At 37.6% G+C, this 12,264-nt stretch overlaps 1 protein-coding gene across 6 annotated transcripts in view; it reads right to left on the reverse strand.

Moving 5' to 3' along the window:
* entr1 (endosome associated trafficking regulator 1) overlaps positions 1-12,264 on the reverse strand; it is a 63,140-nt gene that overhangs the window by 15,601 nt on the left and 35,275 nt on the right. For all 6 annotated transcript variants that reach the window (XM_064302821.1, XM_064302820.1, XM_064302818.1 and 3 more), the window contains 2 exons: positions 1,083-1,156; positions 187-298 (listed from right to left, as the gene is read on the reverse strand). In XM_064302821.1, coding sequence (XP_064158891.1) covers positions 187-298; positions 1,083-1,156 — 186 coding nt within the window. The remainder of the gene's footprint in view (positions 1-186; positions 299-1,082; positions 1,157-12,264) is intronic.

Consider the following 12,264-nt stretch of genomic DNA (forward strand, 5'->3'; position numbering starts at 1 on the left):
AACAAAATGTGAATTTTAAATAGTTACTCTATTGTTACAAGCCAGTCATTGTTATTCATTAAAATAATTTCATTGTCTAAAATAACATTCAGAAATTCAAGGCGCTGTCTCTGTGCTTGCTTTTTTGTATAACTTGTTCAAAAAATAATCTACTTTTTTTTATTGGAGAGGCATACAGGCACATACGGTCATCTTCTGCAGGTTCTGCTCCACCGATTGCACCATGGTCTCCAGTGCCTGCGCCTCCCTCTCCTCTTTCAACTTTTGCTTATGCAGCTGCTCTTTCAGGTCTCTGATCCTGTAGCACAGACAGTAGACTTCTTTAATTATACATATTGCATTCTTAGCATACCCTTTTTCACTTAATATATTTAAATGTTCAAGATACAGGTTAGTCAAATTATTTGAGTGAGAAGCAGCACTGCCAGATATTTAGTAGTTTTAGTTTATTTATTTCGGTCCTTATTAACAATTTTCCAAAAAGAATGCACATACAAATAAATAAATAACAATAAGGCATTAATTAAATTAAAAGGAAAACAAAAAAATATTGACTGAAAAGGTGTAGGCAGAAGCTTTAGCTTATTATACCTACCCTTTTTACATAACATATTCTAATAGGCAACCCTTTCACTACTAGGTTTAGGTTATACAAAAACAAAGCAGAACAGAAACAAAAACAAAAGTTCCAAACATTTCATACACAATAATGATCATACCTCCGTTTTATATTTGTTTACCACATTATTTTTAAACATTTTTTAAAATTTGCAAAGTGAACTACACATTCTTAATTCCTTGTCACAACTATTCCACAAATTAACCCCTTTGACAGATATACATCTCATCTTTATATTTGTCCTTACCCTTGATTTTTTAAAACATACATATTCCCCTAATGTCATACTGGCTCTCTCTAATTTCAAACAACCTCTGAATACAGATACGAAGCAAATTATTTTGTGCTTTGTACATTATCTGTGCAGTTTTAAGATCAACTAGATCATAGAATTTTAAAACATGCAAGTTAATAATTAGTGCTTTGGTTTACACATTCTTGGCTCACCTCCCATTACACCTACCATTGATTATCAGACTCAGACTTCTTCAAAAGCTTCTTAACATGGTTCCTAAGCTGTGCATTCTCCTCTCTGAGCTAAAGTAGGAACACAAATAAAATTATATTAGCTATTTAGTTAACAAGAAAATAATATTTATACAATGTTTCTGATGCCAATTTAGACAACTTTAAGGAGACAAGATCCATTTGTAATTAATTTATGTAAACAGTTGGATCACTTTTTATCTCAGGGATTAAACTGGATCAAAGAGCAATAGAACATAGATCAGAACATGAGCAAAAGACTATAGATTATTATAGAAGACTGTTCAGGAACAGATCCACATGAGACAATGGTCAGTTAATTGGCTGCTTGCCTTGTCCTTGTGTGCGAAGAAACATTTACCTTGGTGTGTTAATCTGGTTGGGAACTTCTGCTATCTAGCTATCTATTTTGATGCTAAACCTGGATGGTTGTTTGTTTCTATGGCAAACCCTGTAGAAATATCTGCATTCATTAAAGGAATCCCTGGCTCAAATTGTAAACAAATCTCACTACATGTGAGAAGCATACCAAATAGCCTCATATAGAAGGTGGACAGACATATTTTTGTGTTTGTTATATTGGGTTTTTTAGTTGTAAGAATGTATACTGCTCTCTTTTCTCTCTGTGTCATTTAAGATATGACACTTGGAGACCCATGGTGGCTGCACTTCTTCTAACAACAATGGTGCTGCAAGAATATCCCAGTCACAGAAGCCAGTCAGGAGCAACCTCAAATCCTCATCAAGATTTTTATCATTTCCCTTGTTTAAAATTCCTCATTTTTTCTGGTCTGTATATGAAATGATTTTGCATCAAAGTATAAATTTTACTGTTTCCTACAAAGCAGCAAAAGAGCTTTAGAAGGAATTTAATTCAAGAAATACCTTTCATTTATTCTTAATGAAAGTAGTAAATTATTTTTCAGCAGAAGCAAGGTGTTGCAGCACCATGTGGGATCCCTGCTGCTTAATATTAATCTGAAAGCTAACAGAGTTTTAGGAGATTGTAAAAGGTTGTTGTCACATGCTAAACATGACACCCCAGGGAGGGAAATGCGGCAGTGCCGGGGAACACCGTTGTCTGTCGCATGGAGAGAGAGAGCGCAACCACAAACATGAAATCAAAAAAGTGATCCTCTTCACCCTTCCCCCCCTGGGCAAAAACAATAAACTGAAACAACAAGATAAAATAACGAAAACAAAATCAAGTAAAACGGCACAACCACTTTTCTGTGCGCTGCCCGTAGCTGGCCTGCCTTCCCGGCCAGGTCCCAGCTCCTCCAGCGTCCCAGTTGAGGATTACTTTAATTGACTTTAGTGCTCAAACAAAATCGAAACAAAAATCATAATTACGCTCTCGATGTTAGCTCCCGGTCTTGGCCCCGAACTGTGCAGAGCAGCACACCTTTAAGCACCTGGGCTGAGACCAATCCGCCTCTCTGGTGGACCGAATGCTACAGATGCATAGTGGTGTACTGTGTTTTGTCATAAGGTTGATAGTACCTAGGTGAGTTATTAAATTTAAATAAATTTGAAATTATACAATAAAATTTAATTTCAGACCTGTTGGATTTTGGAATTGTATTTGCTAATTATTCAATTAGACTTTACTCCATTCACTGGTGTGAATGGAGGGGCCTGGAAATACTGTGCGGTTCCCGCTAGTCGTCGGTGGTGCTCTATAGGGATACGCAGCAATTATCTAGGCGCCAAGTTGGTGGGGTCGAAAGCTATCATACCGTGAGTGTGTGTAACGGGTTGTAAATAGACAGTTCTTTTATGGTGAAATTCCTGCTAAAATGTGTTCAGCTAGAGACACCTACTGGTCTGGTAGAATAGCTTATAGAAGCCGCTGGAAACAGAAAATACACAGCAGATACGAATCCAGCTGTGGTAAGTCACGTTCCAGTAGTGCTCCGTAAAAGTAATGTAATAACACATTTAAAATGAACGTAAAATCTATCAAACACCTACAATGACATACGCATATACAGTACATATTCATTCCATCACATGCTATTTTAAAGGATTCCAGATTCGTAACAGACGCACATGTTAGCTATGCTATTTCATTCGTAACTGAAACAAATATGTTTCCCCATAGACTAATACATGACCAGTGGATAATGCAATATCATCTTATGCTGAACTCATGGTTGCAGTTAATGTTAATGTTGTAATTAATTACTGAAAAGAGTACCGATGTTGATTCTACCGAGCGTTTTAATTGCTAAATGGTGTAAATAATTAGCGGGCTGGTGCGAACGAACATGACGAAATGGCCGCCATGAGAGCAAGAAACGACAGTAACATTTCATGTTCACCTTGGATGGTTTTCTTTCACATAAATAAAAAAAAACGGATGATGCTGGTTAATTAAGAGGTATGTCATAGAAATAAATAGTAAATCCACTATACGATCACACGTCTCGAAATATTATATGTATATATAATATATGTGTATTGTATTATAGTATATGTATGTGTATTATATATCATATTATATCATATTCTATTACATAACATATTATAAGAGCAGATACGAAAATCCAGCGCTGTGACAAATAAATGACCAGTGGATGATGCAATATCACCTTGTGCTGAACTCATGGTTGCAGAATTACAGACCACAAGACCACATCATCCACCAAGATATCCTCTCCTGTGTGCATTATTGGTGGGACGGGCAACACAAGGGTCACATTGGTGCCGTGACCCAGATCTTCAATCAAACTGATTGCCGAACCGAACCAGTGACCATCCTGCTTGTCACATCACGTCGGGAGGTGTCCAGCTCATAGTATGTATGGGTCCACAGTATGCATGAGTAACATTGTACTGAAGCAGAGTACTGTACAGTGAAGTGTCGCAGTGGGTTTTGTGTGACCATTCACATAACAGTAATGTGTAATGCAAATTAGTTATTGTTTTTTATTGATTTCTATGCTGATTTCTCTTTTGTGTGGGGGGGGGGGGGGGTGGAGTGTACTAAATGGAAATTTGAGTACTAAGGTTAAATCGAAAATTAAAAACTAAGATGCCACTTGAGGTTCGCCACACCCAGTAATGTTGGTAGAGGCAGAGGTATGCGTTCTCCTATCTCCTTCTCCTAGGAAGTTCCTACAGCTAGTAGTGACAGTGCCCCTATTACAACTGACCATCATAACAACCCACCTATGCCTCAGGGCTGCGTTTCCCAGAGTCTCCTTAGCGCTACGTGCATCGTAAGGTATACCTTAAGGTCTTCCTTTAGGTCTTGAGCTGTTTCCCAGCATCTCATTAGCTAAGGTATACCTTATGAAAGGTATACCTTTAAAAAGGTGGTCTGAGGCACTCGTAAGCTGTCCCTTAGCACTGCGCTCCGCTAATCCTGTCACAGTTTTGCCTTATTATGCCAACATTTTGCTTTTCAAATCGACAGTTGTACTACAGTGCGCATCTAGTAGCACATCAGCATGCAAAAATGACAGTTTAATATTAACTTTATGAAAAGTAATTATCCAATCAACGTTTCTGAGCATAGCACGTCATGAGAATGTTGTCGTTTTACCTGTCTATCCCCATCATGAGGGTAATTAAGTATAGGGCCAATCCATGATACTAATCCAATTTGTGAAAAAAAAAAGTTTTTTAAATTTATACGTAGTGGCACTAACTGAGGATATGGCTTTTCCGACTGCAAGCCCTGTAGAAATTAGTTTGTTTGTGTGTGAGTCAATGATCATACTGACTTGGAACAAACCGCCAGTTTATTAAGAATATAAAACCTGTGTGTGCAAAGCCAACTTTGAGTGAGTCTACTTGCATGACCGATCTAGGGCACGTTGATTGGCCTAGCTATGAACACACATACAGGTACGGTGGCTCATAATGAACAAACATAGCCAAATGATCTACATCCCCTTCCTTTAGCTCATCTATATAAAACAAAATAGCACTAACATTTTTCTTACCATGTTGTTTTACGCTTTTCGGTAAACAACCCAATAATGATAGTCTTGGTTAAACTTAAGATTATCCAACAGCAAATTAAGGTGGATGAGCAAATCACTTTAACAGGTAAACCTATTCAGAAGGCACCCGTTATTGAATTCATCATGGTCAATTTCGACAGACGCGCTTTTGCCTTTCATCTACGATTATTTTTGCATTGCAGAGAAAAGTTTGCGGGAATCAGTGGATATGCTGCTACAGTTGCCTATATATTGTGACAAAAACAAATTAACATTAGACCTTTGTTTCAATAAGAACAAAATAATTCACCCATATGTAGCCTATATCCTTTTCCCTGGGCTTCCACGAAGTCCCAGACTATGGCTTATATGTCCCGATGCTTTTTATTTTATCCTTTGTAGTCTATATGTACATATTTATTGAAACTATCACAAGGTCTCGTTTTAACTGACTCTTAAAGAGATTAACAGATGATCTCTATTACGCATAGCTTCCTCTTCTGCAATATTAGATTGATGTAAAATGATTATGGTAACACTTGTTATATTAAAACGTCATTCACAAGCCTTTACAAGTGAGACAATCGATTCGCTTGGCATCGATTGATAAACTTTTCAGCACCACAGTGAAGGCCAGCTCCAACTTACGATGTACCTTTGAGGTGTCCCTTAAGGCAACTGTTAAGGTGTAGTTTGGGAAACACTCATAAAAAAGAGGTTTCCCTTTGAAAGGTATACCTTAGGAGCCTTCGTAAAATGTTACGGTACATTGAAACTCGGAAACGCAGCCCAGGTCATTAGTACATCTACACCAAACCCCACACGACACCTCTGACTTAGTTGGCCAGATGAGCTTTATTATACAAGAGATAGGCCAACATACTCCACTCGTACGAGAATCTGTGTTCCTTTTCCTTGTCTTAGTTTGTTAGACTCTATGCCTTTTCTCTATCAGTGGAATAGTGGTCTTATTTGTCTTGCTCCTTAAATAAAATGTTTCAGCGTCATTGAATTACCTATCCTCAGTTTATTTCCAACTGTCATATTGTGGCATTATAATCATTTTTCCTTTTCAGTGCATCTAACATACACAGTTTGCATATACGCTAATGGGGGTGTGCATCTCTGCAAGGACCAGTCAGTACATTGGCCTTACATGCAGTTTAAGGGTAACACCATAATACAGGTTACTCACTGGGCATAGTGATAGTTTCACTGACCAGAAGTGCAGCAGCTCCGGGAGAGATGTTAGTTTCAGTGTCCAGATGGACCCTAGTGTTATTTCATATAAACATTGATTGGGACATACTCTAGGATATTTAGATCTCACTCACCAGATTTAGTAACCTTAGTTAGGGCACCCTGGTTCAGCTGATATATGTTTGGTACCAACATATATTCTAGGTTGAAGTCACTAATTCATGGCACAGAAACATTATTTTCAAGATTCCTCGATGAGTAGCACCTTCTCCAGCTAGAATAGAAGGTATTAGTGTCAGAGAACTATTATATTAAAGCCTGGCAGCAGTAGGTAGTCTTGCTCTCCGCTCTCCACTGTTTATACGTAGTTCAACTGGACTAGTTTTGCAACAGAGATGCTTATTTTGTGTCTAATCACATTAAACTACAACAAAATAAGCGATAATCAACTTGTGATTAACGATCGAGGAGCAAGCTTGCAATGATTGAATGACAGCTAGCTAAAATACTGTTGCAAACTAAGGTTACTTGCAGTCTACAGTACACTGCTGAAAAAAGAATGGATTATTAGCCAGATGTTTCCCTGATGTGTAGGCTACTGGGAAATTTTGGATTTTGATTTAGTTCAGATCTTATATATGGAGACTTTTAAAATCAGTTAAACAAATAAATCTTAGGGAGATACAACCTTACATACAATCTGTTGTTCATGACAGTTGAAAATGTACTAAAATCATCTCTATATACTCTAATACTGATTAGAGGATGAGTTGACCGTGTTATTGTTTTGAGCATACTGTTACATTTCTGTCATCCAAAGGCACGTCTTCAAAAAAAGCCACACAAGGCCACGACTGAAGGGGAAAGGATGGACATTTGCCAGCACTGTATGCATCCATCTACACACACACACACACACACACACACATATATATATATATATATATATATACACACACACACACAGTTGAGGCCAAAAGTTTACATACACCAATTACGGCATCTGCTTGTTCACATCAGAGGTAATTTTAAAACAACCGATTAGAGACAGATTTATTTCAGCTTTAATTCACTATAACAGAATTCCAGTGGGTCAAAAGTTTACATACACCAAGCTGACTGTCTCCTTAAACAGTCTGGAAGATTCCAGAAACTGATGTAATGACTTTTTGGAAGCTTCTGATTGACCAATTGTCATGATAAGGGGTTAACTGAGAGTTAATCGGCACCTGTGGCTGTATTCAAGGGCCTACCTTTAGAGCCACTGGCTTTTTGCCCTTGATACCATGGGAAAATTCAAGCAACATACAGAAAAAGAATTGTGGACCTCCACAAGTCCGGTTCCTCCTTAGGAGAAATTTCCAAACAACTGAAGGTACCATGAGCATCTGTACAAACAATTAATAATTATTTCGAATTAAAGCTGCAAGCGGCATTGGGAGGGGTCAAAGCATTGGCGCCCCCTATGGAGCGATTTTAAAATGACTTTGTCCTCATGATCATACACCTTCACCCAACATATCTACTGAATACCATGCTTGGTGCTTCCATGCCGCAACTAAAAAAGGTGTCACACTAATGTTGTGACGATACCAAAATTTTGACTATGATACCGATACCAGGTTTAGTATCACGATACTCGATATGGATACTGATTCAATACTCGAAACGTAACGATTATGAAATTTCCTTAACAGATCAGAAACATCAAGGGTTGACCTCGTTTTCAAATTCACGGTTTATTGAAAACCTGGTTTATTAACAACCTTTAAGTTGAAGCCTGTTCAACATATTAATAAGCATAGGCTTATAGTGTTACAACACCAAACAATAGAAAAATATATGAAATATATTTCAAAAATTAAACAGTTGTAAACTACATAATCTTTAAACAGGTCTTTCACTTTTAAATACATCTGTAAACAGGATATTTAAATAACAATACAGGATCTTCCTATAATAAAACAGAGTCGAAGCTTACACTGTATTAATGAGTGAGTGCACAAGCGCAACATCACCTCACTTGGCAACCTTAGTTGCTATTGCCATCTAGCGAAGATTCTGACAAATTACACTTTTCATCCTCTCAATCAGTAATATGGGAGACACATTTCCCTGGCTTGTACCATACCGAATCGTTTCTTTTTTTTAAGTACTGAAAAAGTGCTGAAGTTCTGGAATACTGTGCAACACTACGTCAGACACATATTCCAATCCACTGCTCAGTTTAGCAGAGAATGCACACTTCAGGGCACCTCAGATACAGATAAAATAATAATACATATTTCAAATAATAAATATGACATTGGAAAAAAAAAAACTAAATTTCAACTTGCCATCCCTACTACCTTCGAGCTGCGTGCAGAGTATCTTATTTATTTTGACATTGGCAGACTACAGCATAAATTGCGTCTTTTGTTTATATTCAATATTAGTAATTGCAGCGAGAAACTGCAGTTGTAGACAAAAGAAAGTTTGTCATATTATGGTAGCAACGGAACGAAGCGGACTATATATATAGGCTATATTTACCGTCATTGTTTTATTATACCAGCGTGTTTTCGCGTGTTTAGGGAGAAATTCAAATACTATCAATAAAAATGGTTTAGTTATTTCTCAGCATAATGATGATGATGGGATGATATGAAAAGAATTTTCAACCGTCCACCACGATTTAGCAATGTTCCAAAACTCTCATCATCACTGTTGGATGCATCACAAAAACTATTAGACTAAAGCTTACATTACAGCGTGAAATATCCACATTATATAATACCACTAACCTATTTAAAAACACTCAATTTCAAAAATAACGTATATACCACAATATTTTGAGCAGTAATACTAACATAGCAATATGACATTTTATCTGTGTTCAGTAGTATAGAGACAGAGCCAATAAATCAATGTCCTATCTGCTTCTGTTTTGCTTCAGAAAAGTGTCAGATAGGTCTATCAGCAAACATATGGATTAGCTATGCCCACACGTTCTAAATAATAATAGTATTTTCCAAGAAATTGTGAAAAATCGTTGACAACATTTTGTTAGGTGCAGTGCCTTTTAGCTACTGCTAACCCAGAGTGAATGCGTAAGTGAATGCGATGATAATAAAATTGTTAGGTTACGCTGATCGATAAAACGCTATTCCAGAAGCAAACTCAGACATGTTATACATCATTAGAAAGCTAATTCACCTACTGAATAAATGAATTGTCAATCCACCCAGGATGTACTAAAAAGGGCGACAATGCCATAAACAACAGGTGTGGTATTACATACAGCTATTTTTGATGGTACCCAAGCATCACAGATGTGAGTATATTTCAAGAACGGATTGTCCAAGACAGTATATGACCACTCAGTCTCAAAAGGGACATCTCTACGCGTAAAACCAATGGGAAGGTTGTATATTACTTCAATATTTAGTCCCAGATATTGACCGCATAATGATATGGTATCGTTTTTAAAAATGTTGTCTCGTTTATTTTGTTACTCAGTGAGCAGCATTTTCACTGCCGTATTGGCATATCTTAGGGCTATTGTTGGGTTTATCTTGTTGCTATGATGGAATACAATTTTTGAGTGGTGAAAGAATATTGATATGAATGCACAGATAGATAATTGTCCATTATGAAGTTGAGACCCTCCCCTCAATGATGAAAACTAGACCCGACGATGTTGGATTACTTAGTTGCGTCACCATGGATGTTTTCTAGTCGCTTGCCATAAAGGAGTTTACTAGATGTCGTAACACTCTAGATGTGGAGCTACAGCTCTTCCGCACCACAACTAATAAAAAAGTCCAAATGGCGGGCAAACAATATGGTGGTCCCAAAAGCAAAGTTGTAGAGTACATTCAGATTCATCGGTCGATAAAGTTTTGTGTTGATCTGACTTATGGTGTGGGAGTTATGGCCTTTGTTATAGCGCCACCATTTGGCCGATATAGGTGATTTGTAGTGCCTGAGTAGTGTGGGGGCCATAAGAACCCACCAGCCATTTGGGTTGCTCTAGGACTAATGGTTGCTGATCCTCAGACACTTTTAGTGGAGAAAAATAAATAAATAAATACATAAATAAATAAATAAAAAATAATAATAATTAAAGCCGCAAGTGGCGTTGGGAGGGGTCCAAGCATTGGCAGCATCGCGCCCCCTATAGAGCGATTTTAAAATGGCTCTGTCCTCATGATCATACACCTTCACCCAACATATCAACTGAATATCATGATGATCGTATAAAATATTGATGACTTATGGCCAATTTTGTGGTAAGAGACGCTGTCGGATGACTTAGTTACGTCGCCATGGATATGTCCTGGCGCTTCCCGTAAAGGCCTTTACTATGTCGTTAACACTTAGATGGCATGTCGTAACACTTAGATGTATCAAGGAGCTGAGTGCACAAGCGCAAGTCACCTCACTTGGCAACCTTAGTTGCTACTGCCTTCTAGCGAAGATTCTGACAAATTACACTGTTCATCCTCTCAATCAGTAATGCGGGAGACAATTTTCCCTGGCTTTTACATTTGACTCAAAACTACCAAACGTCGGAATATTCTAATACCGAACTGTTTCTTTTTTTTATTTTTTATTTTTTTTAAGTACCAAGAAAGTGCTAAAGTTTTGGTATACCGTGCAACACTATGTCAGACACATATTCCAATCCATTGCTCAGCTTAGCAGAGAATGCACATTTCAGAGCGCCACAGAGACAGATAGAATAATAACACATAAATACACATTTCAAATAATAAATACGACATTGAGAAAAAACGAAAAAAGAGACGGAATATCAACTCGCGATCTGCGTGCTGCGCACAAAGTAGCCTACCGTTTTATTTATTTATACATTGGCAGTTAAGAAAAATTTTGGTTACGCTGACCTATAAAACGCTATTCCAAAAGCAAAATCAGACATGTTATGCATCGTTAGAAAGCTTATACTCGCACCTACTGAATAAATGAATTGTCAATCAAGCCAAATTGTACTAAAAAGGGCGACAACACCGTAAGCAACAGGTGTGGTATTACGCACAGCTATTTTTGAACTGCTGTATTGGCATATTTTAGGGCTAATGTCGGGTTTATCTTGTTGCTACGGAATATTGCATTACATTACATTACAGGCATTTGGCAGACGCTCTTATCCAAAGCGACGTACAACAAAATGTATAACCATAACCAGGAACAAGTGTGTCGAAAACCCTAGAGGGCAGTAGCCCACCATTCTAAGTGCAGGGAACAACCGCATAGTTCAACTTGGACCTTGTAGGTTAAACTGATTAACACTAACACAAACAAGACAGCAACAATGCAGTCTATGCAAGCAATAGGTAAGACGAGTTAAGAATAAGACACCTACGAAATAACTACCTAGTTACAACCCTAAGCTTACAGTCAATTTAGAGATTAAATTGAGAATACGATTTCTCTCAGCATAATGACGGATTTAAAGAGTAAATGAACTCACCCGATATTGTCTTCAAATGGACCGTATTATTTATTTCGACATTGGCAGACTACAGCATAAATTGCGTCTTTTGTTTATATTCAATATTAGTAATTGCAGCAAGAAACTGCAGCTGTAGGTCGTTATGTTATGGTAGCAATGAAACGAAGCGGACTATATATGTATTACCGTCATTGTTTCATTATACCAGTGTGTTTTAGTGTGTTTGCACAGAAACTCAGAACCTATCAATAAAATGGTTTAGCTATTTCTCAGCATAAAGACAGATTCAAAGACTAAACAAACTCACCCGATACTGTCAAATGGATGCAGGCTCAAGAAAAGTAATTATTCATCCTCTCAAAAGCCTAGCATGCACTCTGGGTGGCACTGTCTTCCATTGCTGTAAAGTTTACTAGATGTCGTAACACTTAGATTTGGAGCTCCAGCTCTTCCGCACCCCAACTAATAAGAAAGTCCAAATGGCGGGCAAACAATATGGCAGACATAGATGCTCCCAAAAGCAAAGTTGTAGAGCACATTCAGATGCATAG

This window comes from Anguilla rostrata, chromosome 12, assembly GCF_018555375.3.
Source record: "Anguilla rostrata isolate EN2019 chromosome 12, ASM1855537v3, whole genome shotgun sequence".
In the NCBI taxonomy this organism is placed as follows: domain Eukaryota; kingdom Metazoa; phylum Chordata; class Actinopteri; order Anguilliformes; family Anguillidae; genus Anguilla; species Anguilla rostrata.